This window comes from Rosa chinensis, chromosome 2 (genome assembly GCF_002994745.2).
Source record: "Rosa chinensis cultivar Old Blush chromosome 2, RchiOBHm-V2, whole genome shotgun sequence".
Lineage (NCBI taxonomy): Eukaryota > Viridiplantae > Streptophyta > Magnoliopsida > Rosales > Rosaceae > Rosa > Rosa chinensis.
Window position 1 is genome coordinate 61,434,962 of NC_037089.1, and position 26,690 is coordinate 61,461,651.

General features: G+C 37.7%; 2 protein-coding genes and 2 pseudogenes across 2 annotated transcripts; all 4 read right to left on the reverse strand.

Moving 5' to 3' along the window:
- Window positions 1-1,271: 1,271 nt before the first annotated feature.
- On the reverse strand, window positions 1,272-21,788 carry LOC112186776 (annotated as a pseudogene).
- LOC121051903 (transcription factor GTE11-like) lies at window positions 4,712-6,262 on the reverse strand. Its single transcript, XM_040515512.1, has 2 exons — window positions 5,099-6,262; window positions 4,712-4,962 (listed from the first exon to the last, which is right to left on the reverse strand). Exons 1-2 carry the CDS (start codon window positions 6,093-6,095, stop codon window positions 4,787-4,789), a joined length of 1,173 nt encoding a protein of 390 aa, XP_040371446.1. The 5' UTR covers window positions 6,096-6,262; the 3' UTR covers window positions 4,712-4,786.
- LOC112186780 overlaps window positions 17,713-26,690 on the reverse strand; it is a 70,351-nt pseudogene continuing 61,373 nt past the window's right edge.
- On the reverse strand, window positions 21,860-23,336 carry LOC112186779 (bromodomain-containing protein 2-like). Its single transcript, XM_024325290.2, has 2 exons — window positions 22,249-23,336; window positions 21,860-22,112 (listed from the first exon to the last, which is right to left on the reverse strand). The coding sequence occupies exons 1-2, from the start codon at window positions 23,168-23,170 to the stop codon at window positions 21,937-21,939; spliced, it is 1,098 nt and encodes a 365-aa protein (XP_024181058.1). The 5' UTR covers window positions 23,171-23,336; the 3' UTR covers window positions 21,860-21,936.

Genomic DNA, 26,690 nt, shown 5'->3' on the forward strand with positions numbered 1-26,690 from the left:
GATTTATCATTTATGTGTCCAAATTCTCTGTTATGGGCAATATAAATATATGATTAACGGTTCAAAAGTTATATTAATATTTAAAGATCATTTTTGCAAAATATTATTCACTTTTAACTCATTGAATTACATCAAATATAATTAAGTGATCATTTGATGAATTACATCAAATATGCTGATCACAAACTGATGGGAGTTGGGACTCTAACTCTAGACATGGGAGGCCCATACTAGATAGCATTGAGTTTTTTTTTTAACTGATTTATTAAATGAACCTAAATAAAAAGACCAAATGACATAGTAGAAGAATATAGCAATTGAGAACCATAATTGAATTATGAAAAAAAGGTTCTAAATAGAAAAATAAACTTATAAGATACAGATAATAATAAAATTACCAATGAAGAATCTTCAAAATAACAAAGAACATAGGAGAATTAAAGATGTTGGAGTTCAACAATGATTTCTAATATCTCTTGTCCATAATTTTTTTATTTATTTCCTTTTAGTGGCGAGTGAAATGAAGCTTTAGTGGAATGCTACACTCTAGAGAGTGAAAGTCGCCCATTAAGTAATTTTAACGAGCAATCATCCTTCAGCAAAGACACTCCGCCCCCCTCATTTTTTTTTTTAAGAGCACTCACAAAGAATTGTTGATCTTTAATAATTGGTGTCAAATTAACGGAGTATTCATGAAAAATATCAAACATGTATGTATATCAGCGTCAAAACTCTTACATGGACCATTAAGAAACGTAATACGTATTATTTAAAATACCTTTTATTGTCAAACCCTTTGTTGCTTATATTTCAACCTTTTGCAAAGAAAAGACGAAATATTAAGAGGAAGAGGGGAAGAAGTGAAAGAGCATGAGATTTGAAATGTAAAAATGCCACTTCATATGTATATATTTTTTGAACCCTTGAACCATAGTTCGATTAATTACAGTCTCTACTACAATTTTCACATAAAAAGAAAACGAACAAAACAAAAGCAATCAGTTTATCTAATGATTGTTACCAACAGAACAATATCATCTCATTACCTGTCCGACAATAACAGTTGATAACAATTCAACTTTTAGGAAATGCAGAGATAAATGTGCTTAATCACCAGAACTACAGGCAATTACCTATACTTTGTAGTAGGAAAAAACAAAGTTATTTTATTTACTGGGGAAGAATAGGAAATAAAGACCGGCAACTGATCTCACAACACTTATCATACTGAAAACACATGGTTTGAAAAAACATGAAAACAACTAGGTCGATATTTCTGCATGAAGCCCTAATGTATGTCATGCAACCAAATACAACCACATCGAACTCCAATAATATATGCAACAGAAGTGCCTAGTGCCAACATCAATCGGTAGGCTTTAACACTCAGTACCTGCTATATCTAGGATTACAATATCATAATACAACACAATATCAAAATGTTGGTGTACTTACAGTTTTACAGTGTCAATCAGCATTTGACCCACACAGTAGTGTTTGACAAAAGCACAAACACTCATTTGGACAAGGTATTGAGACGGTGAAACCACAGTGACACAACTTGTGCTGTATTGACAAAGGGCCTTCTTATCCTGGTTAGGTCTCTGGGCATCAAATTTCCACTTCTGTATGTTGTCATTATTGCAAACTGCTTTGAGACAACCCCAAATTGTTGCAGCTTTCCCCAAACATAGTACATTTAAGAAAACAAATTCCACCCGAAATGCGTGAGAACTGTATACCGCTTTTCAAATTTACAGTGGGCGACCTATTGAGAGAAGCGACTGCTAATACTGTACTCTCTCGTTGCTATTTAAATGAAGGGTCTCAATACCTCTGAGGGTGGACTCTAAGTTTTTTACGGTCGAAATATTTCTACCAGAAGTGGTACGATTCTGCTCTGAAGATACAACTGGTGAACTTCTTTGGACAGAAGAAATTTTACCTAGTGTTCCAGGACTTGCCTCTGTGGTTTGAGGGCGAGAGGGCTCGGATTCACTGCCAACAATTACTGCATCCCAACTGCTATAAACTACAGCCCCCTTGATGATCCAGTTGACCGCAAAAAACTAGAACTTGATAACTGCACAAATCCAAGAAAAACGACAAATTACATTAATCCAATTATACACTTAGCCAAATCATGATGACGACTGAAATGAAACAACCTAGGTGTAAAGCTGCTACAGCTGAAGATCTGGTCAGAAACAAAGATACTTACCATTGCGTCTTTAGACACAGATGGATCGTTTGCAACAGGACTTTTTTGTTTAGACAAGCTTCCAGGATTTACAATCGGTCCAGAATTTCTCCTACGTGAGGGATCTGCCAACGACCAACCAGTAGGTCTAACTTCCTCCCCACCTGCAAAACATTAATTAAAAATAAATACATAAATAACATCTTGGTTAATGAAGACATTACATCCATAAATACTGGAATCGAGTCTAACTTCAATAGTTAAAGAAAAGAATCTGGAAAAATATAAAACCATATACAATAAACAGCAAATTTCAACCACAGAGAAAACAATGGCTGCAATTTCTGACAGACTATACTAAGTAAATACGCAAACATTAAAAAGAAAGCTTTTCCACGTAAATATGACAGTGATTGAGAAAATGAATGATTATACAATTACCTGATTGTCTTTCAACATTTGCAACAACTGGAGGCAGTCCAGAGCTTGGTCCAGCACCACCCTATAAAATAGTGAATAATATAAGATAACAAGTTAACTTAAGGATGTCCTCAAATAGTAATATCTGTGTCACATACAGGAGCACGAGTAGGAGGTGTGGCAATCTGCGACTGCTGATATTTCAAGATCATCCAATCAAAGACATAATCAAACTGAAAACCTGGCGTAATAAGACAGCAATATGTTAAGAACTCTACAAAAAGACCACTACAGCACTATCAAGTAAGCTATCAAAGAACTATATTTAAACAGATTTTCTGTGTACGGGGGGAAAAAAAAGGGAAGAATGTCAAACCTTCGCGAATAAAAAGGTCATGAAACAATCTCTTCAGATAACCATAATCTGGTTTATCATCAAAACGTAGAGATCTACAGTAATGGAAGTATGAGGCAAATTCGGTGGGATAACCACGGCATAAGGCCTAAGAAAGAATTAAGAAAGCAGCAGTTAATATTCCACACTTCCAAGAATACCATTGAATCATTATTGTGCATAAAATCAATACTATGAGATTCAGTTAACCTCAATTGATGTTGACACTTTCTTTTCACTGATCTTCTCATACTTCTGCTTTTTAGTTCCAGCCTTCAATCCCTGCCATGGAAGACTATCCAAAACACAGTCATGACATAATCGAATATGCAAAAGAATAAAAAGAAAAAATACCAGCAGGTGCAATATTTACCTTCCTCTTAGGAAGTACATAAGCACATATCCAAGTGACTCGAGATCATCGCTTCGGCTTTGTTCTATACATCAACAATTACAAGATCAGAGTCGGCTAGAGGGAGGGAGGGAGGGAGGGAGGGAGCGAGAGAGAGAGGGAGCGAGGGAGCGAGGGAGGGAGCGAGAGAGAGAGGGAGGGAGAGGGAGGGAGGGAGGGAGAGGGAGGGAGGGAGGGAGGGAGGGAGAGAGAGAGAGAGAGAGAGAGAGAGAGAGAGAGAGAGAGAGAGAGAGAGCTTACCAATGCCAAGATGAGTATTCATGCTTGCATATCTTGCTGTCCCAGTCAAATTCTTATTATCTCTGAATTAACATGAGCACATCAAAACCATAGAAAAACTAACTAAGAAAATGCCATTTCATATCAAAACACCCAAGACAATGGGATCGGCAAGGCAGATAAATATAACAGGATTAAACTAGGGCAGGTGCCAACTGAACACTTGTTCAGAAATAAATGCATTATGTAAGCAATACCGTGTGGTCTGATTACCTTACAGTACTGCACATCACAAGTCTCACTAAACCAATTCATAATCAACCAAATTTATGTTAAAAAACTTATTCCAAAAAGTGGATCTCATTCATTTGGGGTAGACACCGACCAACTACAGCCTCAATCCAGGCCTTGACGGTAACTAAATACAAGAACATGAAAAAAATATCCTCATACCTCCAAAACATCTCTAGTCAAAAACTAAATCACTGAAAATGCTTTCCTTGCTCCTTTAAATAATTCTGCTTAAAATGACATAAAATACTGGCTGAAGAAACCTGCTCTAGAGCAATCATAAATTGCCCAAGAGAAAATAAATGATATAAGTTCCTACACCATGAATCCATGATTGTATCTAACTAAATAGAGAATCGGCATTACAGATTGAATGTGGGTAAACCCTCAACGTCCTTGAAAGTCCATGTGAATCTAATGCTGGTACTTTAGACATCGATAGTACCACAAGTTAAAGTCCGACACATTAAGAACCACCCCTATAAGTCTATTAGGCCTCTAGTCTTCAAACACATATTCAAGAGAGGAAGAGAAACCGACAGAATTTCAGAAGTAGGGATGAGCTGTGAAACAGGTCAATATTCAAAAGTCATTCAAAGCAACCAACCTATAAGGAATATGCTGATGGGTTGATGTGTCTCTATACTTCTTAGCGAGGCCGAAGTCAATGATGTAAATCTACAAAAGCAGAGAGAAAGTAATGCATTTACATATAGCACAAAAATGACAACAATAGTTACATGGAACATAAACACTAAATAGACAAGAACAAATAAGAATATCCAGCCCAATATGCAATTGAAAGATTAACAGATCATACACAGATTTTCAGCACTCATTTTGATAACAGTCAAAGGGAGCAAAAAGCAGAAATCTCATTTTGATAACAGTCAAAGTTTCTGTCACCATTACATGAATTTTTGTACATAGAATAAATTTTGCTACGTAGCAGTATGTACTTGATGATGATGATATGCCACCATATGTGGATGTAATATTTCGTTGTTTGTGGACTCTGTTCTCCATCTGCTCACCATAACAAATCACAAAGCAAGGGACAGACAATTAGAGAAGAAAAAACAGTTTCTTTAATTTCAAGTTAAAGAAGTGATAATCAATTAAGTAAAATGGAAATTCTTCGAGCTTCATCAACGGATTTCACCTTCTTCCCAATCTCCAATGCGAAATTCATCCTCTTCATAAACATGTTCAAGTTCATCCCTCTTCAAATAGATGCCCAACTTGTCAAGTGTCAACCAACGATACACCCTGTAACAAGAATCCTGTTTGATGCCACCACTGCACAACAAGTTGAGTTGTTGAAGATCTTGTAAAGGATTCTCGACTTTCAATCGAGCAGCCTCTTCAACCCTCAAAATTTCCTTACGAGCCTGTTCCCTTAGCCGTTTGATTCGGAGCTCCTTATATTTATTCACTGCACAAGTGATAGCAGAAGCAGAACCCTTCTCTTGGTCAAGGCCGCGCTTGATTCGGTGTTCCTTATCTTTATCCAGTACTGCACAAGTGATAGCAGAAGCAGAACCCTTCTCTTCGTCAAGGCCGCGCTTGATTCGGTGTTCCTTATCACAAGTGATAGCAGAAGCAGAACCCTTCTGTTCGTCAAGGTTTCTGGATGACCTCTTGGCCCCTCTTTTGTTGTTGTTGTTGTTGAGTTGTTGAAGACTTAATGGACTCACAGGACTAATAGCAGACACAGACCTATCCAAACTAGCACAACAAGAAGCTTTCAAGGTTGAAGACCTAGTTTCAGGAAACCGTAATTTCCACTTAGCCTCAAAAACCTTACCAAGATTCTTGGCCATTGCACGCTGTTTTTCTCCAAGAGAGTAATACCACAACGCGTTTTGGAAGGTAAGCTTGACATCGGCCACAAAGGCATCAATACTGGAGTAGTTGTCTCTCTCCAACTTGGATTTGACGGTGGACAGATCCATAGGCCTTCGAACCTCCTGAGAATCAGGGATTCGAACAGCCACAGAGCCATGACGGTGATCAATTAGCTCCTGCAAGATCCCGCAACAAAGAAGCTTTTGGGTCTGCTCCAAACCTGTCATCGGCATCAGCTTTTGCTTCTTGGATGATGAAATCGTTGTGTCACCCACATCCTCTCTACGCCTTCTTTTAGAATCGCAACCCATAGCTGCAATTCTGAAGCGCAAAACCCAGAAAGAGACGGATATAACGCAGAAACTAAGAGTGATCTAAGCGAAGCGAGTGCAATTGGAAATCCCTTATGAAACGCAAGACCCACACAGATTTCAGAGTAAGAAGCTCAGACTCCGAATTGGAAAAGGAAAGGGTCGGTTGGGCAATATATAGGGAAAAGGAAAGGGTCGGTTGCCAATACGGCGTCGTGCAATATATAGGCAAAAGGAAAGGGTCGGTTGCCAATACGGCGTCGTGCAATATATAGGGAAAAGGAATGGGTCGGTTCCCAATACGGCGTCGTGCAACCCTTCAAAAACCATTTTCAATTTTAAAAGATAATAATAATCTATACTATTATTAAGAGAGAAGAGTTTGTTAGCCAAAATCTAAAATTTTGAGAGAATTGACCCTTAAATATTAATAAACTTTGAGAATTAATTAAATCACAAGAATAATTAAGATATTTACAAAATGCATTTTTCTTTAAAAAATTTTAAAAAAAAATATCCACAACTCATTTTTCTCTCTTCCACTTTATTTTCTCTGCAATAACCTACTTTTTTTCTTTTTTATTTTCTGGAAAGAAAAAAAAAACTAATAACTTACACTAACTCAATTCGAAACAGAGAAAAGAGAGGAGATTCAAGACCCACAAGCAGAAGCTCCAATGGCAGAACCAAAGCAAGAGCTGAAACACCTCTCAGGTATTATTTCTTTGTATTTACAGAATCACCAAGGTTATTATCTATTTTTGTTATCTGCTTTCTTGGTTGCTTTTGCTATATTCTAGTTCATATTCTGAGTGCACACGTACTGATGCGCTCAAAGGCAAGCGCATAATTTAACCCTGAAATATCGTTAGTAGTATAAGCAAATAGGGATCGTTCTATTCTGGGGATTGAGGGTACACCTGTCATTGTGAAACAAATAAAGAAAAGTATTATTTACAAAAATAAAATAAAGAATAAATATATACAAGTGAACAAAAATAAGGGGGGGTTTAGGATTCTTAAAATTAAAATTAAAATAAATAAAATAAAGAAAACGTAAAAACATATATACAAGGGTGGAACGCAAGGAACAAAGATCAAAATCAATTCCATGTAATCAAATTCGATTCAAACCCTATAATTGTTCTTCCAAGTCATGAGAGAGGAATTGATCATGTGAAACATTCGAAAGCAAATGATTTCCCATATTTTACTTTTCTATGCTAATTAACCTAAGCGAAAGCACCTAGATTAATCCTATCAAACATGCAGTCAAGCCCTAGAAAGCTAGTCAATCATGACATGTTCAACGCATTAGACATAGAGAAAGGCTATCAACTCAAGTGTACAACTTAGTTATGGAAAAGTCCACCTAATTGCAATCCTCTTCAATTAAATTCGATTTTTGTCCAAAACCTTTACTACTTTGATTCAAGTTTACACAAAACGAAAAGTCGATTTCATGTTCTTAAACCTAGCACCAATTACATGCAAATCCTATAAGTGTCGACCCAAATAAGATAAACATATAAAAGTTTTCTATCAAGCAAATTCAATCGAACAAACTCAAATAAGCAACTTAGAATCACAATTATGGAATTCGAAAACTTTATTTAAACATAGAAGTTGGGCTTAAACTTTGCCCTAAACATTATTGTTAACTAGAAACAAGTTCATACGAAATCAAACAAGGAAACCAAAAAAGTTACAAGGAAAAGGAACGAATTACACCGTGAGTGGAGATGGAGATGGAGAGCTAGATGGTTGGATCTTGAATCTTGGAAGCAAGCCTTCAAGGTGGATGATGGAGGATATGATCTTCACGGCTCCTTCTTCTTCTTCCTCTCCTTGCTTGAAAACGCAGAACTTTGCAACTAGAGAATGGAAAAGGAAAATGGAAAGGAAATGGAGAGACAAAGAAGATGAGATGGATGAAGGAATTGGTGGGAAAATGGAAAGGAAATGGAGAGACAAGAAGATGAAATGGATGAAGGAATTGGTTTAGGAAAATGGAAAGGAAATGGAGAGACAAGAAGATGAAATGGATGAAGGAATGTAGAGAGAAAAATGAAAAGGAAATGGAGAGACAAAGAAGATGAAATGGATGAAGGAATGTAGAGAGAAAAATGAAGAGGAAATGGAGAGACAAAGAAGATGGAATGGATGAAGGAATTGGTGATTGAGAGTGAGATGAGAAGGTGTTTAAATAGGGAGGAAAAAGAAGAGTGAAATGATGAGATGAAGAAAAATAATGAAAGTGGAGTATGAGAGTGGTTTGTAAAATATGTAAAAGATGAGGTAATGATGAAAGCAAAGCATGAAGGTGAAGAAATGTGGAAGTGATGATGATCTTTTAGAGTAGAAAAATGTATCCAAGGAAAAAGAAATGCTTTCTTCATGTGGGTGGGAAACATGAATATGTGGTGTTGAGCTGTTTTCAAGTTAGTTTCTGCCCCTTTATTCCTTCAATTATTTCTCCAACAAGACTTCATTATATGCCTTCGACTTCTTCATATGAAATTATCCACCATGAGTGTAGATTACTGTGGTAAAATTTCAGAATTTCTTGCCATGTGGTTGGGCCGGAAATGCTGCTGGACCTCTTACAGGTCCAGTTTTCCGGTTTTGTTTCTGTAGAAAATTGGGCTGATTGTTTGAAGGCCTTCCACTCATATTTTTCTCTGGCACTCTTCATAAGAAATGATCCTTTGGGTGTCTAGAATGGATCTGGAAGGTTTCAGCTCATTTGAAGTTCATTTGGTCAGGCGGCCGCTCCTTCTTCTTTGCTTGGCTTGGTTTCTCCTAGCCGGAGTAGGAATATGTGTAAAATTGATCTTTTAGTACATTTCCATTTTTCTCCATCATTTCCAGGTAATTATGGACGTAACGTTCATTTCACCTTCATTTACTCCAATGTACCTAAAAATAGAAATTGAATTAAAAATCGATTCAGTTAAGGAATTAACTAAGCAAAATGTGAGGAATTAACTATTAAAATATCACATTAAAATGCTCCTATCACGTACTTATGTATCTTACTATTTTCTTATGAAAAGACTAAAAGGGGTAGGTTCCTATGTTATCCTGAGGTTTTAGAGCTTTTGTCTTTCTTAGAAACTACATCAAAAAAAAAAAAATAACGAAAACAAGACTAGCCTTCAACATGCCCAAGTGTTTCTCCTAACGGCTTCCTGCCTAGCGGATACTTTAACAGGCGAAATCACTGCTGCTTGTCTTAGTCTTAGTTTTAAAATTGGTTTTGTCTGGTTGACAAAAACTTTTCAAATTTCAAAATTCGTATAGGAAACAGATGGTGATGGTTTAGATGGAATGCAGAAATGAGAAATAGATAGTGATAGATAGGATGCAAAACAGAAACATAATATATACTATTACTACTTTTGACAAAATGGGTGGGTATCCTTTATTTATTTAACAGAAATACATGCTAAAATTTCAGAGCCTCATCCTCAGGTAAACAACAAAATGCTGTTTAGCTACCCATGAGAATGAGAACAGGTACTTACTTGTAATGAAAGCACACTACTGCACACTGAACAAGTAGGAGAAGCACACTGCTACTATGGCTTTCTTACTTCTTGAGAGAAGACTCTTCTACTCAATTTTCTGATGCCTTACAAATGAAACTTAAAGCTCCTTATATAGAGAGCGGAACTCAAACTAGAATTCAAAACATAAAAATGTACAGGACAACTTCGTGAACTTTTGCTTTTCTAAATGCTCCTGCTGGTGGAGGTTGGATGGAGAAAAACAAAAGCAGGTAGGTGAAGTGTTTCTTCTGGTAGGTGAAATGTCTTTTCTTTTTTAAAGCAAAAGTAGCTTTTAACTTTTTAAAAGGTCAAAAGTACTACAGTTACTTATTTGGCGTTTCTCCTCTTTCACCTGTATCTTCACCTGTGATGCTACATATTCTCATTTGTTTTTGAATGGTAGCCAAAGACAAAGGAGCTGTTATCTGCCTGGGCCATTCTAACAGTGGTAGCATTATCTTCGACGTCTGTATCGACATACATTTTATAGTGGTTGTCAGTTTCAAGCTTTTCCACCCAGCGTATGCATGCCATTGTCGAATCTATCTCTTTTCTGGTGAGAGATAGGAATAGGTCACTGCTGACTATGTCAGGATGATCGTATGCAGTGATAATAATTTTTTCTCCTGCTGCCAAGAAGGTATTGCTGATATCTTCAGAGATTATCTTCTTGATATACTCTAGAGCCATGGCCTTCATCCACAGGATGCTTGAGTTTGGTTGGCCATTATACCCTACACAGGCTGGTTGAAGATAATTATTTTGAATAATTCTCACATAATGGTATGGAGGAATATATTCAACTTCTCTGTTTGCCTTCTGACTCCATTATGGAGGAGTGGATTTGAACTTATGACGAAGTATACAGTCATTTTTCTAATGTTTTTGACTGTGTTGACAATAATAGGTGGCAAACCTTTCAGATCATCATTTGTTTTGGTCCACAGATTATGGACAAAACCATTTTCAACAAGCCAGAGCTTGTGTTCTTGAGGATGTTCACTCTGAACATTGACTAAGTATCTCTCAACATAAGGTCCTGAAACGATAAATAGAGTTGGAGGAACTAAGTCTTCTGAATTATGTCTTCCTATCAGATTGTGGAATTCATGCCAATCTGATTCATTGAGTGCCATGACAGGGACCCTAGCACTTTTTAGACTTTCAAGGAAGTTGATTTTTTCTTTTCTTACAGCACTCTGCTGTATATGACTTTCTTCAAACTGTGGCCTACCATTTTCGTAGAGTTCTTCAGCTAATGCAAAGAGGGCTGGGAACATTAGACCACTGCTTCTTTCTTGAAAGGCAAATAAAAGATTATCCAGGATTACCTTCTGGTGATAAGCTAGTCTCCTGCCAGTTCTGAACACAGGAGTATCAAAAGTTCTTAATTCATAATTAAAAACATTTAGAACTCCAGTTGGAGTTGGTCTGCTTTTTGGCAAAGCAGCAGCCATCAACGGTCTTGATGAGCCTTTACCATCTGCCGTTTGAGACGGGCTAGCCAATCCTTTACCCTCGGATTGATCAGTTGTGGCCAAGCCTTTTGGGCTTAGCAGAAACCTTTTAAGGATTTTTTCTTTGGTTTCTTTAGGATCCTCTTCAGGTTCCTGTTCTTTCCCAGTCATTCTGCTTCTGGGATTACCACCTTCGTCATCTTCTCTTTGGCTAAACATTGCCATTTCTCTGGTCAATGCGTCTGGAAGATAGTTCTTGTTTCCTGCAATTAATTCAACATTATAATCATATTGGTTAAGAAATAATTGTCAGTTTGCTAATCTTCCTCTATCAGCAGCTTTATCGAGTTTGAAATTTTTGAAATTCTTTACTCTAACACAATCGGTGCGGACAATAAAGGGTTTTCCAAGAAAAGCTGGAGAATTTAAAATTGTTTTCTTGACAGCCAAAATTTCCTTTTCCCCTGTGGGATAATTCAATTCTGCAGGGCTGAACTTGCCACTACAAAATTTGCAAATCTTTTCGATGTTAGTTCCAGGCGTTTTTGCCAGAACTACACCAGACCAGTAATTATCACTCGCATCTATTTGGAGGATAATCTCATCATTTTCTTCTGGTTGTTGAAGAGGAGGGAGGTTCTTGCAGAGTTCTTTTATCTGCTTCACAATTTTCTTATCATCTTCTATGAAGTTCCATTTTCTTTTGGAACTTGTCTTAGGAGATAACATTGCTGTTAATCCTGAGATTTTAGGGATGAAATCTCTCCCATAATTTATGACACCAAGGAATCTCTCTAGACTCTTAGCATCAGGAATTCTGTCTGGGAACTTCCAGATCTTTTCAAGAATATGGGGTTGGAGTTTTATCACTCCATTCTTGATGTTTATTCCTAGGAAATCAACTTCATCGAGGATAAAGAAGATTTTCTTTTCACCTAGGATAATTCGATGCTGAACTATCAGCTTTACTACCTCATGGAGGTGTTTCATGTGTTCTTCTCTATTTTTGGAGAAGACCAGGATGTCATCTATGTAAACGACGCAGAACTCCGCTACATGCTTGAAGATGTTGTCCATATTTCTTTGGAAGATTGAGGGAGCTTGCTTAAGACCAAAAGGCATTACTAACCATTCGTAATGGCCTTGTGGTGTTCCGAATGCAGTGAGAGGAATACTCTCAGGATGCATCTTGACCTGCCAGAAACCCGACTTTGCATCGAATTTCGAAAAGACTTTAGCTCCTCTGAGCTGATTGATCAATACTCTTACTTGAGCAATTTGATAACCGTCTTTGACAGTCTTCTTATTGACATCTCTGTAGTCAATAACCATTCTAGCTTTTCCTCGTAACTTTTCTGCATGATTTCTCACGTAGAATGCTGGAGCATGATGAGGGCTAGTGGAGGGTTGAATTAATCTCTTTTTCAGGAGATCTTCAATATCACTTCTGAATTCTTTTTGATCTTCCTCTTTGTATTGAGGAATGGCTTTGACATGACAGATGGCATTCATGTCATGTAATCTTAATTCACAGACCACTGGGTCTTTTTCCCAAAACTTTTGAGGATCTTCATCGTTGTTCTGCTCGAGTAGTTTCTTGATTTTCTCAAGAGTGGGAATTTTCTGAGACTCAAGCTTGTTCTGAAAGTGCTTGAGGTTATGCTCATGGATGAAACTAGCTTCTTCATCTTCACTAGCTTCTTCTTCTTCTAAAGACTCTGATTCTTCAACAAGTAATTCTTCGTGTTGTTTGATTTGGAGTATGGGCTCAAATTTGGGTTTGTAAGGGGTAAGATCACCACTATTTTGTTGCGATCTCTGATACTGAGTAGTAAAACCTAGACCTACTACACTTTTTGCTTGTGTGAGTCGGTCTGCCCAGAACACATGTTCTCCTTTTCTGAAGCCTATCGCTTCTTCATCCTGAATAAATCGTTGTTGGAGAATAAAATCATTTCCCAACAAGAAATCAGATCCTTGGCCTTCAGACTGCCATACATTCTGGATGATAAATGTTCCTCCACCAATGGTAATATGAACATTTTTTGCTACTTTCTTCATGGTGAGATGGCTTCCATCAAATGTAACACCAGTAGCGGATTTTTTCTTATCTTCTTTCCAGAGTTCATCTGGAATTGCAAATCTCTTTGCAACAGTAAATCCCGATCCATTATCTACAAAGGCATGTAGATGATATTTTTTATGATCAGGGAATTTTAGTCCAATCTCTATGTAGTTGCTGTATCTACTAGTAGAGACGACTTTCGATTGTTGAAACTCATTTTCTTGAGCTTGTTCCTTTGGAATGAATGGTTTACATTCTTCTGGAACATTTTCCGGAGTGGGTGATTTTTCAAAACTAGAAGGTTTTGTATCATCCCAGTCTGTAGGAATTATCTCTTTGATATATGGGTTACTGAACCATGAAGGAGGGTCATATCTGACTTTATAATCAAACTTGCCAGATGGTTGGCCAAGTAGACCCCATGTTTCAGTAGCCAAAGCTCTCTCTTGTCGTTCTAAGAGATGAACATATTCTGGTGGTTTCACCAGTTCGACATTTTCTGGTATTTCAACCAGTTCAATATCTTCATCGATTTTTTCTTCACCGATGATTTCTTCCTTTATTTTTGAGGAAGATGGTTCCATGATTTCTTGGAACAGAGTTTCTACTTCTTTCGTCTTTTGCTCAGCGAAATACTCTTCATATTCTTGTTCAACAAGTTGGCTTACACGACCATTCTTGGTTTTTCTTCTTGCTTCAGCTATGAAGCATTCTTTGTGATAAGTCTTCTTAGACTCTTCAAAAAACATAGGGAGACCATTCTTTTCGTGACATAAGCAGTAGTCACAAACGAATGTACCAGGATTCACCTGATAAGAAGACATGAAGGATTCTGTCTTGCTTTCTTCCCAGTTTTTGATTCTCAAAACATTCATTTGTCTGGATTCGAAGTACTCTACTTCAGAATCTATCTCAGACTCATCTGATGAGGTTTCTTCTTCAGACCAGGTAGAGTAGACTGACCTGTCGTCTTCTTCATCATCAGAATAGGCTATTTCGTAGCCTTTCATATTTGCCACTTCTACTATTTGCTCATATTCTTCAAAGAGAGGTTTAGTAGATCTTTTACCCTTTTTCGGGCATTCATTGGCATAGTGCCCTTCAGCTTTACACAACCAACATCTGCAAGCTTTCTTGCTAGGTTGTTTATGCTGATGAGTATTATTCTTTTTCTTGAAGAATTTCTTTTTAGGATTTTCATCCTGCTGTTTCTTGTAATTGGAACTTTTCTTGAATTTCCAATCCTTCTTCTGATTACTCTTTTTGAATTTTTTAGAGTAATATTTTTCTTTCTTCTTCTTTTTGTGGAATTTGGATTCATGACATCCCCAGTTTGTGGGCATATCCAGTATTCCATAACAGAAATTTTCAACTCCTTTGAGTTGTTTTTTGGTCATCTTAGCTCTAAGATTGGCTTTGCATTGCTCCTTCAGTAATTTCCGTATTCTGTCGACGATTCCTCCAACTGAAAATCTTTCAATTGGCTTCTCAGCTATGCTTTCTCTCACAGCTGTTCTCCATGGTTCAGGGAGCTTTCTTGCCATTTCTTTGGTTTTTTCACTTAGATTTGAAAGATCTCCACAGAATTGATCGTACAGGGGTACTGCAAAATCGTATGGACACTTAGAATTTTTTATCTCTTCAAGCCAGTCTCTTCCTCTGGCAGTTTCTTTGAAGGATAGGTAGTACTTTTTTGCCACTCCAGTAAGAGTAGTTTCATAGTACACCTGCAAATCTGGCACTTCAAATTTGCCAAGGGTAAGTGCAGAAGCCATCATCAGGCTATCTACCCATTGGTCAATAGTTTTTCTTTTGTCTAGACTCTTGTCTAGATTCAACCAGATGCCATAGTTAGTGATCGGAACTCTTGTCAGATTGTCCTCGGGGACGAATCTTTGAGAATTTCTTTCTCCTTTGTTACCCGTGGGGGCTTTCTGAAATGGGAGTTTTGTTTCCCTTGTTTCTCTTTTTATGAAAGTTCTGGAGCTTTCTCTATCTTCCATTTCAATATCTTGATAAGGAAAGACTTTTCTCGTCTTTCTGAATTTGAATTCTTTCATTTATTCGATTAGTTTTTCTAATCGTTCAGGATTTTCACAATTCTCAGCCTCTTTATAAAGATCATAGAGCTTCTCAGCTCTGAGCATATGGACTGGTCTGTTCAGATCAGCTTCCAAGTCTTCTTCTGTTATTGGCTCTTCAATAGTGGGTTTTGTACCACTGACACTAGCTTCTCTAGTGCTATAGCTTTTTCTCAGAAGATTGTTGTTTATCCTGAGGCTCTCAGGACATATATCACTTTTTCTGTGATTGTCGAAGTTAATGCTGATTTCCCCAGTTCTTCTACTCTCGTAGATTTTTGCTTTTACTCTTTCTGGTAGCTTTTTTGGACCGGACAATTTCCATTCAAGAGGAAAAGTTACTTCATTCCAAGCAACCTTGTGAATCTGTTGTGAATGGTTCTTCTGGCTGGTGAGGAATCCAGTAGTGAGACCAGGGATGTTGGAGATCTGTGTCTTCGGCTCTACTGTGGTGCTCATTAGTTTATAGTATACTCTGTATACTATCGCCAGTTCTTGCATATCATTTTTCATTGATATGCCATCTGTCTTGACTTTTAGTCTGAGACAATGGGCTGCATCCTTCAGGCTGGTGGTGAAGTTGGGGAAGCAATTGAAATATGCCACTTGATTGCAAAGTGATGCTTCTAGAGTTCCCAACAGACTAGCTTGGAAGTCTGTCGGTCTGTTGTCTTGTAGGACACATAGGACTGAACCGTTGATGCCTTCTCTTGCCAAAAGCTTTATGCCGACTTGGACTGCTCCAATGTGCATAAATTGATACTTCTTTGCTTGTGCTCTGGCAACTTCAGCAGGGGTGATCATCAAGAGATCTGTTTCTCCTGTTGTTGAGGGGGTTGTGAATTGAAGTATTTTGAAATGATGGCTATCCATCAAGTCAAATGTTCCCCTTCTGTAGATCTGTTTGAAATCTTGCTTTGGAATTGAGGTGTTTTTTACCTCATGCTCGATTTCACTGTATTCAAATTCTTCAGAATTTAGGAGTTGAACTCCTTTCTTTTTTCCAAAGATGCTTAACATCTTCATTTCTCTTTTTTCCGGGTTTTCATACCGGATACTAGTCTGACTAGTAGATGGTTCCAGAAAAATCATGTTAGGAAAACAATTTGTGTCTGGTTTTTCTAATGGTTTGAATCCATTAGTCTTCTTTTTTACTGTATGCACTTTCTTGTCCTTCAGTATAGAATCCAGCGTTTTTTGCTGTTCTTTGATTTTTCTACTAACACTCGTTAGTTTTTCTTCTTCCGTTTTTGGAAAATCTTTGATATAATCCAGTTTGTTTTCCAATCTTTCTAATAGGTGGATTATAGCAGGTAATTTTTCTAGATGAGTTTGACATCTAGATATTTCTAGTAATAGCTTCTGATATTTCTCATCAGAAGATTTCAGTAGAGAATTTATTTTCTCTAATATCAACTCTGACATTGTCCCCATTAAGGAGGGGTTCTCCTTGAGCTATTTTACAAGCTCTGATACCAGTAATTTGCGGATCTAACCAATGCTCAAATAATCCAGAGGTTTTTGTTTCTCTTCAAGAACATATAAGAGATTATCAATCTCTTGTTCTATTTTATAGATTCTAGTCTGTAGTCTAGAAATGATATCCCAATACTTGGGTGATTCCCTATCAAGACTATCTCTATAGGCTCTCAGCTTTCTCAATTTTTCTCTTTTTTTTTTTGCAATTCTTTGCTAGTATTTTTACAGATGACAACTAATTCAAGTCTGTCAACGATCGAAATTATGAACAGTACAATATACTGTTTACCTTTGAGATAGAGGATGAATTTATCATGCTTCTATTTAAACAAATAAAAAATGGGTCCACCACGTTTCATCAAAATAAAACACATACTATGCAAAAGAAAAAAAAGGTTGTCAGAAGGGTACTGATGGAAGAGAAATGGAAAAGTTGGGTGAGAAGGAAGGAAAAGGACAGGAGTCTGGGTGGAGAGGAACAAAAACATTTTGTTAGGGTTTTTTAGAAGTATTTTTTGAAAAACAGGGTGTATGAGCATTAACCCATTTTTTTATTTATTTCCTTTTAGTGGCGAGTGAAATGAAGCTTTAATGGAATGCTGCACTCTAGAAAGTGAAAGTCGCCCATTAAGTAATTTTAACGAGCAATCGTCCATTGGCAAAGACACGCCACGCCGCCCCCTCCTCTTTCTTTTTTTTTTTTTTTTTTTAAGCACTGACAAAGAATTGTTGATCTTTAATAATTGGCGTCAAAATAAGGGAGTATTCGTGAAAAATACCAAACATGTATGTATATCAGCGTCAAAACTCTTACATGGACCATTAAGAAACGTAATACGTATTATTTTAAAATACATTTTATTGTCAAACCCTTTGTTGCTTATATTTCAACCTTTTGCAAAGAAAAGACGAAATATTAAGAGGAAGAGGGGAAGAAGTGAAAGAGCATGAGATTTGAAATGTAAAAATTCCACTTCATATGTATATATTTTTTGAACCCTTGAACCATAGTTCGATTAATTACAGTCTCTACTACAATTTTCACATAAAAAGAAAACGAACAAAACAAAAGCAATCAGTTTATCTAATGATTGTTACCAACAGAACAATATCATCTCATTACCTGTCCCACAATAACAGTTGATAACAATTCAACTTTTAGGAAATGCAGAGATAAATGTGCTTAATCACCAGAACTACAGGCAATTACCTATAGTTGTAGTAGGGAAACAAAAGTTATTTTATTTACTGGGGAAGAATAGGAAATAAAGACCGGCAACTGATCTCACAACACTCATCATACTGAAAACACATGGTTTGAAAAAACATGAAAACACTAGATTGATATTTCTGCATGAAGCCCTAATGTATGTCATGCAACCAAATACAACCACATTGAACTCCAATAATATATGCAACAGAAGTGCCTAGTGCCAACATCAATCGGTAGGCTTTAACACTCAGTACCTGCTATATCTAGGATCAATATCATAATACATCACAAAATCAAAATGTTGGTGTACTTACAGTTTTACAGTGTCAATCAGCATTTGACCTACACAGTCGTGTTTGACAAAAGCACAAACACTCATTTGGACAAGGTATTGAGACGGTGAAACCACAGTGACACAACTTGTGCTGTATTGACAAAGGGCCTTCTTACCTGGGTAGGTCTTCTGGGCATCAAATTTCCACTTCTGTATGTTGTCATTATTGCAAAGTTTGCAAACTGCTTTGAGACGACCCTAACTTGTTGCAGCTTTCCTCAAACATAGTACATTTAAGAAAACAAATTCCACCTGAAGTGTGTGAGAACTGTATACCGTTTTTCAATTTTACAGTGGGCGACATATTGAGAGAAGCGACTGCTAATACTGTACTCTCTCGTCGCTATTAAAATGAAGGGTCTCAATACCTCTGAGGGTGGACTTAAGTTTTTTACGGTCGAAATATTTCTACCAGAAGTGGTACGATTCTGCTCTGAAGATACAACTGGTGAACTTCTTTGGACAGAAGAAATTTTACCTAGTGTTCCAGGACTTGCCTCTGTGGTTTGAGGGCGAGAGGGCTCGGATTCACTGCCAACAATTACTGCATCCCGACTGCTAGAAACTACAGCCCTCCTTGATGATCCAGTTGACCGCAAAAAACTAGAACTTGATAACTGAACAAATCCAAGAAAAACGACAAATTACATTAATCCAATTATACACTTAGCCAAATCATGATGACGACTGAAATGAAACAACCTAGGTGTAAAGCTGCTACAGCTGAAGATCTGGTCAATAAAAAGCAACACAAAATCAGAACAGAAACAAAGATACTTACCATTGCGTCTTTAGACACAGATGGATCATTTGCAACAGGACTTTTTTGTTTAGACAAGCTTCCAGGATTTACAATCGGTCCAGAATTTCTCCTACGTGAGGGATCTGCCAACGACCAACCAGTAGGTCTAACTTCCTCCCCACCTGCAAAACATTAATTAAAAATAAATACATAAATAACATCTAGGTTAATGAAGACATTACATCCATAAATACTGGAATCGATCTAACTTCAATAGTTAAAGAAAAGAATCTGGAAAAATATAAAACTATATACAATAAACAGCAAATTTCAACCACAAAGAGAAAACAATGGCTGCAATTTCTGAGAGACTATACTAAGTAAATACGCAAACATTAAAAAGAAAGCTTTTCCACGTAAATATGACAGTGATTGAGAAAATGAATGATTATACAATTACCTGATTGTCTTTCAACATTTGCAACAACAGGAGGCAGTCCAGAGCTTGGTCCAGCACCACCCTATAAAATAGTGAATAATATAAGATAACAAGTTAACTTAAGGATGTGCTCAAATAGTAATATCTGTGTCACTTACAGGAGCACGAGTAGGAGGTGTGGCAATCTTCGACTGCTGATATTTCAAGATCGTCCAATCAAAGACATAATCAAACTGAAAACCTGGCGTAATAAGACAGCAATATGTTAAGAACTCTACAAAAAGACCACTACAGCACTATCAAGTAAGCTATCAAAGAACTATATTTAAACAGATTTTCTGTGTACGGGGGAAAAAAAAAGGGAAGAATGTCAAACCTTCGCAAATAAAAAGGTCACGAAACAATCTCTTCAGATAAGCATAATCTGGTTTATCATCAAAACGTAGAGATCTACAGTAATGGAAGTATGAGGCAAATTCGGTGGGATAACCACGGCATAAAACCTAAGAAAGAATTAAGAAAGCAGCAGTTAATATTCCATACTTCCAAGAATACCATTGAATCATTATTGTGCATAAAATCAATACTATGAGATTCAGTTAACCTCAATTGATGTTGACACTTTCTTTTCACTGATCTTCTCATACTTCTGCTTTTTAGTTCCAGCCTTCAATCCCTGCCATGGAAGACTATCCAAAACACAAAGTCATGACATAATCGAATAAGCAAAAGAATAAAAAGAAAAAATACCAGCAGGTGCAATATTTACCTTCCTCTTAGGAAGTACATAAGCACATATCCAAGTGACTCGAGATCATCCCTTCGGCTTTGTTCTATACATCAACAATTACAAGATCAGAGTCGGCTAGAGGGAGAGAAAAAGGGAAGTGAGAGAGAGAGAGAGAGAGAGAGAGAGAGAGAGAGAGAGAGAGAGAGAGAGTTAGATAGCTTACCAATGCCAAGATGAGTATTCATGCTTGCATATCTTGCTGTCCCAGTCAAATTCTTATTATCTCTGAATTAACATGAGCACATCAAAACCATAGATAAACTAACAAAGAAAATGCCATTTCATATCAAAACACCCAAGACAATGGGATCGGCAAGGCAGATAAATATAACAGGATTAAACTAGGGCAGGTGCCAACTGAACACTTGTTCAGAAATAAATGCATTATGTAAGCAATATCGTGTGGTCTGATTACCTTACAGTACCGCACATCACAAGTCTCACTAAACCAATTCATAATCAACCAAATTTATGTTAAAAAACTTATTCCAAAAAGTGGATCTCATTCATTTGGGGTAGACACCGACCAACTACAGCCTCAATCCAGGCCTTGACGGTAACTAAATACAAGAACATGAAAAAAAATATCCTCATACCTCCAAAACATCTCTAGTCAAAAACTAAATCACTGAAAATGCTTTCCTTGCTCCTTTAAATAATTCTACTTAAAATGACATAAAATACTGGCTGAAGAAACCTGCTCTAGAGCAATCATAAATTGCCCAAGCGAAAATAAATGATATAAGTTCCTACACCATGAATCCATGATTGTATCTAACTAAATAGAGAATCGGCATTACAGATTGAATGTGGGTAAACCCTCAACGTCCTTGAAAGTCCATGTGAATCTAATGTCATTCAAAGCAACCAACCTATAAGGAATACGCTGATGGGTTGATGTGTCTCTATACTTCTTAGCGAGGCCGAAGTCAATGATGTAAATCTACAAAAGCAGAGAGAAAGTAATGCATTTACAATAGCACAAAAATGACAACAATAGTTACAAGGAACATAAACACTGAATTAGGAATTAAATAGAAAGTTCAAAGGACCTGATTTGCCCGACGACCCAATCCCATTAGGAACTTGTCTGGTTTGATATCCCGATGTAGAAAAGACTTGGAATGAACAAACTCCACTCGATTTATCTAACATGAATTTCAATACAAAGATGATTAAACTACAAACCACACTAGATTCCAGAAAATATGCATCCATCATTAAAAGAATCTTACCATTTGATCTGCAAGCATGAGAACAGTCTTAAGAGACAACTTCCTACTGCAAAAGTTGAATAAATCCTCAAGACTAGGTCCCAATAAATCCATCACAAGAACGTTGTAGTCTCCTTCGGTGCCAAACCATCGCACATTTGGAATTCCAGCTGACAAGTCATAAAAGAGTTTAGAAAGATATGTACTTCAACATACATAGTACAGAAAAAGCAAAAAAGGATAGTGGTGAAGGCTATTACTTCCTCCCTGTAGTATTTTATAAACTTCGACTCATACAGCAACTGTGGATGCTTTGTCTTGACATTTTCTTGAGAAAGAGAAGCACAAATCAGCAAGAAGAAAATATAGCAACCCCATGTCATCCGAGACAAGAACAAATAAGAATATCCAGCCAAATATGCAATTGAAAGATTAACAGATCATACACAGATTTTCAGCACTCATTTTGATAACAGTCAAAGGGAGCAAAAAGCAGAAATCTCATTTTGATAACAGTCAAAGTTTCTGTCACGATTACATGAATTTTTGTACATAGAATAAATTTTGCTACGTAGCAGTATGTACTTGATGATGATGATATGCCACCATATGTGGATGTAATATTTTGTTGTTTGTGGACTCTGTTCTCCATCTGCTCACCATAACAAATCACAATGCAAGGGACAGACAATTAGAGAAGAAAAAACAGTTTCTTTAATTTCAAGTAAAAGAAGTGATAATCAATTAAGTAAAATGGAAATTCTTCGAGCTTCATCAACGGATTTCACCTTCTTCCCAATCTCCAATGCGAAATTCATCCTCTTCATAAACATGTTCAAGTTCATCCCTCTTCAAATAGATGCCCAACTTGTCAAGTGTCAACCAACGATACACCCTGTAACAAGAATCCTGTTTGATGCCACCACTGCACAACAAGTTGAGTTGTTGAAGATCTTGTAAAGGATTCTCGACTTTCAATCGAGCAGCCTCTTCAACCCTCAAAATTTCCTTACGAGCCTGTTCCCTTAGCCGTTTGATTCGGAGCTCCTTATATTTATTCACTGCACAAGTGATAGCAGAAGCAGAACCCTTCTCTTGGTCAAGGCCGCGCTTGATTCGGTGTTCCTTATCTTTATCCACTGCACAAGTGATAGCAGAAGCAGAACCCTTCTCTTCGTCAAGGTTTCTGGATGACCTCTTGGCCCCTCTTTTGTTGTTGTTGTTGAGTTGTTGAAGACTTAATGGACTCACACGACTAATAGCAGACACAGACCTATCCAAACTAGCACAAGAAGCTTTCAAGGTTGAACACCTAGTTTCAGGAAACCGTAATTTCCACTTAGCCTCAAAAACCTTACCAAGATTCTTGGCCATTGCACGCTGTTTTTCTCCAAGAGAGTAATACCATGACGCGTTTTGGAAGGTAAGCTTGACATCGGCCACAAAGGCATCAATACTGGAGTAGTTGTCTCTCTCCAACTTGGATTTGACGGTGGACAGATCCATAGGCCTTCGAACCTCCTGAGAATCAGGGATTCGAACAGCCACAGAGCCATGACGGTGATCAATTAGCTCCTGCAAGATCCCGCAACAAAGAAGCTTTTGGGTCTGCTCCAAACCTGTCATCGGCATCAGCTTTTGCTTCTTGGATGATGAAATCGTTGTGTCACCCACATCCTCTCTACGCCTTCTTTTAGAATCGCAACCCATAGCTGCAATTCTGAAGCGCAAAACCCAGAAAGAGACGGATATAACGCAGAAACTAAGAGTGATCTAAGCGAAGCGAGTGCAATTGGAAATCCCTTATGAAACGCAAGACCCACACAGATTTCAGAGTAAGAAGCTCAGACTCCGAATTGGAAAAGGAAAGGGTCGGTTGGGCAATATATAGGGAAAAGGAAAGGGTCGGTTGCCAATACGGCGTCGTGCAATATATAGGCAAAAGGAAAGGGTCGGTTGCCAATACGGCGTCGTGCAATATATAGGGAAAAGGAATGGGTCGGTTCCCAATACGGCGTCGTGCAACCCTTCAAAAACCATTTTCAATTTTAAAAGATAATAATAATCTATACTATTATTAAAAGAAGATGTGTTGTTAGCTAAAACTGATTTTTTTTACCTTTATAACCCTCAAATATTAAAATATCATGGATTACATTTTAACATCGGAAATAAAAATGTAAAAAGCAAATAAATAAATAAATGAAAATAACAATTTCAAACTCTGAGAGAATTATAACTTCTCACTACTCTCACACCCATCGGGTGTGTGGACATTTTCTAGTATATATATAACATATCCAAAATGTTAAATACTATTGTTAAGAGAAGAGGTGTTGTTAGCCAAAACTGATTTTTTTACCTTTATAACCCTCAAATATTAAAATATCATGGATTATATTTTAACATCAGGGATAAAAATGTAAAAAACAAAAAAAAATATAACTATTTCAAATTCTCCACTCTCAGAATTATAACTCCCCACTACTCTCACACCCATCGGGTGTGTGGACATTTTCTAGTAATAATTTAATAAAGCGTTGGGGAATGGTTTTTTCCTTTCCTTTTGTTTTAAATCTGCCGTATTTACTAATGCGGAGGAGCCAAGTTGGGTCCGTGGGGGGTTTGACGAAAATGCCCCTGCACTCCTCCTTCATTGGGAGCAGCCGTCACCGGAGTCGAGTATAACCCAAGCCAAATCCGGGAGCGCTTGTTTGGCTCGTGAATCTCGGCTATCCATATCCCCTTGTACGGCTCATCGCTTCCTATTGGCCGTCGCTTCTTCTTGACCCTAAATTCTTCTGTTCTGGGTCTGAGCTTTTCGGGTATGAAAAAGTGAACTAGAGAAGGATAGAGGTTGAAGATGAAGGTGAGTGGTTTTCGGGGAAGAGAGGGAGGCAAGGTGTTGCATTCTACTTGGCCACTGAGCTTGTCATCAATGTCAATCATAATATTACTTCAGCTTTAGGATTTATGCAATTTGATTTTATCTGAGTTGGGTTACCATAGACATTTGCTCATTCTTCGACCTCCTTCAAAACAACTTCATATTCAAATCTGGGTTTTGGATGGTTATTTCAGAACTTATATTCAAACTCCGATCCTACCATGCAATTGGTCAATTGGTGGAGCAATAGGTCGAAACCCGAGTCCATCAAGAAAAAGTGTGAAAGGGGATTGGTCGCAGCTGCTCCTCTTGCTCAGCTCTAAGATATTAGAGTGTTGTCGAGAAACATCGCGGCTGCCGGAAATTGATGAAGAAGATTTGTTTTAACTATTAACGTTGACCGTCAATACACATTTATGAACAATGGACGGGTGGATCACCTAAATGGTTGAGATTGCAGGTTTTTATTATTATTATAGTAGAATCCGTTTCTACGGCGAACCCTGAGGTGATGTCAGTAGTGCAACCACGCTAGACCTCCATTTTCGAGAGGCCACCGATCTATAGCAAGTGCAGATATATCAAATCAATAATAGTATTAAATGTGCTTTGGTTCGCTTGGTCAATACGGCGTCGTGCAATGTATTAGCGCGTTTCTAAACGCGTTGTTTTCTTTCATTCCCCAAGAAAATGAAATGAAAGGTGGAATATCAATTTTTTATATAATTTGCAGGATAAATCATTCTCCAAAACAAATAATCAGCACATTACTTCAACAAACAAAGTGAGACATATAAAATCAAATTATTACACAAATAAAAGGACCGATGTTTGTTCCAAAAATAACATAAAATGAAAAGACTAATTGTCACGTGTGAAGATCGTGTCAAATGATTAGTATATTAAGTATGTAACTTCTTTTAGTGTTACCTTAGATGTCGAACTTGACATCTTTACTGACGCTTCCTTTTGCAGGGGAATACCTTAGAAGTACTAGCTAGACTAAATGCTACTTGGTTGAAGTGCTTTCATATGCGAGGGCCTCGTACCCTATTGCCGCCTTCATGCTAACCCCAGCCAGTACTGGGCTAATCATTGTTATATATAGACGTTGTCTCTGAGCATTTCTTGTCTAAGAGCATGATGAAGAGAGACCGGCAGTTCTCAATCTCAATCCTTCCAAGGAGCCTATGTGGGTTTTGATCCTCCAATGTTGTTCTTAGTGTACAGTTCTTTCATCCTTTAACCCTGTTGGGTTAATTAGTACGTCCGTCCTTGGAGCCCTATGCTTTGATTGGCATATCCAAAGTGTCTGTTTAGCCAGTCTTGGTCTCATGAGTCTTTCTTGAAGTATCCATTAAATGCAAAGGCAGAGGTCATAGAGTTCTAAGATTACCAATCTCAAACAGATCTCAATATCCTTTCAAGGTTTACTTGTGCTTTCATATTGATGATGAATTGGGTCTAATTAAACATCTAGAGAATGTATATAGTACATAGAAACTCGATTGCTTTCTGAGTTGCAGAGCATGCAATTGGTGTTGAGCATTCAAGAAAAGGAGATGTATATAGTAATGGGATCATTGTGTTGGAAATCTTCGAAGAAAGAAAAAGGGGGGTGAAATTTGCACACCCCCTTTTACATTCCACACACCCTTTACATTTTTTTTTTAATATTTCTTATCAATCCATTATATTTCTCTTCTAAAACTACCCTTCTCTCTCTCTCTTTCTCCCCCCCCCTTACGTTATCGAAATTGCAGCTCTTCTTCCGCCTGATTTTGAATCTGAATCTGACCCATCTACATCCTCCACCACCCACATCCCAACATCAAGAACAATCTTTATCTCCAAACCAAGTCCCCGAAGTTGCAAAACCAGCGATCCTGGGATCATCATCGCCACCGCCGGAGCTAGACTTCCTAATCGAATCCCCCCCCTCCCCCGAGGAGAAGCTCAGCCTGGACTGGGTCCAGAAGCTCATGTCCCGAGGTTCTTCCTATCCGGGTTTTCGATTCCTTGGTTCTTTGCGCCTCCAAGATTCTCCACAAATAACCCAATTGCTTTAGGATCGACGACTGTGGCCCTGACTCCACCGTCGTCGTCTTCGGAGATGTCCACGGCCAGTTGCACGACGTTCTTTTTCTTCTGAAGGATGCTGGGTACCCTTTGGAGAATCAAGTCTTCGTCTTCAATGGGGATTTTGTTGACAGAGGAGCTTGGGGTCTTGAGACTTTCTTGATTTTACTGACTTGGAAAGTGTTGATGCCGAAGTGGAAACTGAGAGAGAGAGAGAGAGAGTCTGAGATTTGGATCGGAGGGACAGAGAGAGAAAGAGAGAGA

What these genes read in the sequence shown, in the direction of transcription:
- LOC121051903 (XM_040515512.1), bottom strand. Translation starts at nt 6,095, where the DNA reads ATGGGTTGCGATTCTAAAAGAAGGCGTAGAGAGGATGTGGGTGACACA. An exon ending in CATTGGAGATTGGGAAGAAG is followed by an intron (nt 4,963 to 5,098) that starts GTGAAATCCGTT and finishes TATGGTGAGCAG; the next exon opens with ATGGAGAACAGAGTCCACAA.
- LOC112186779 (XM_024325290.2), bottom strand. Translation starts at nt 23,170, where the DNA reads ATGGGTTGCGATTCTAAAAGAAGGCGTAGAGAGGATGTGGGTGACACA. An exon ending in CATTGGAGATTGGGAAGAAG is followed by an intron (nt 22,113 to 22,248) that starts GTGAAATCCGTT and finishes TATGGTGAGCAG; the next exon opens with ATGGAGAACAGAGTCCACAA.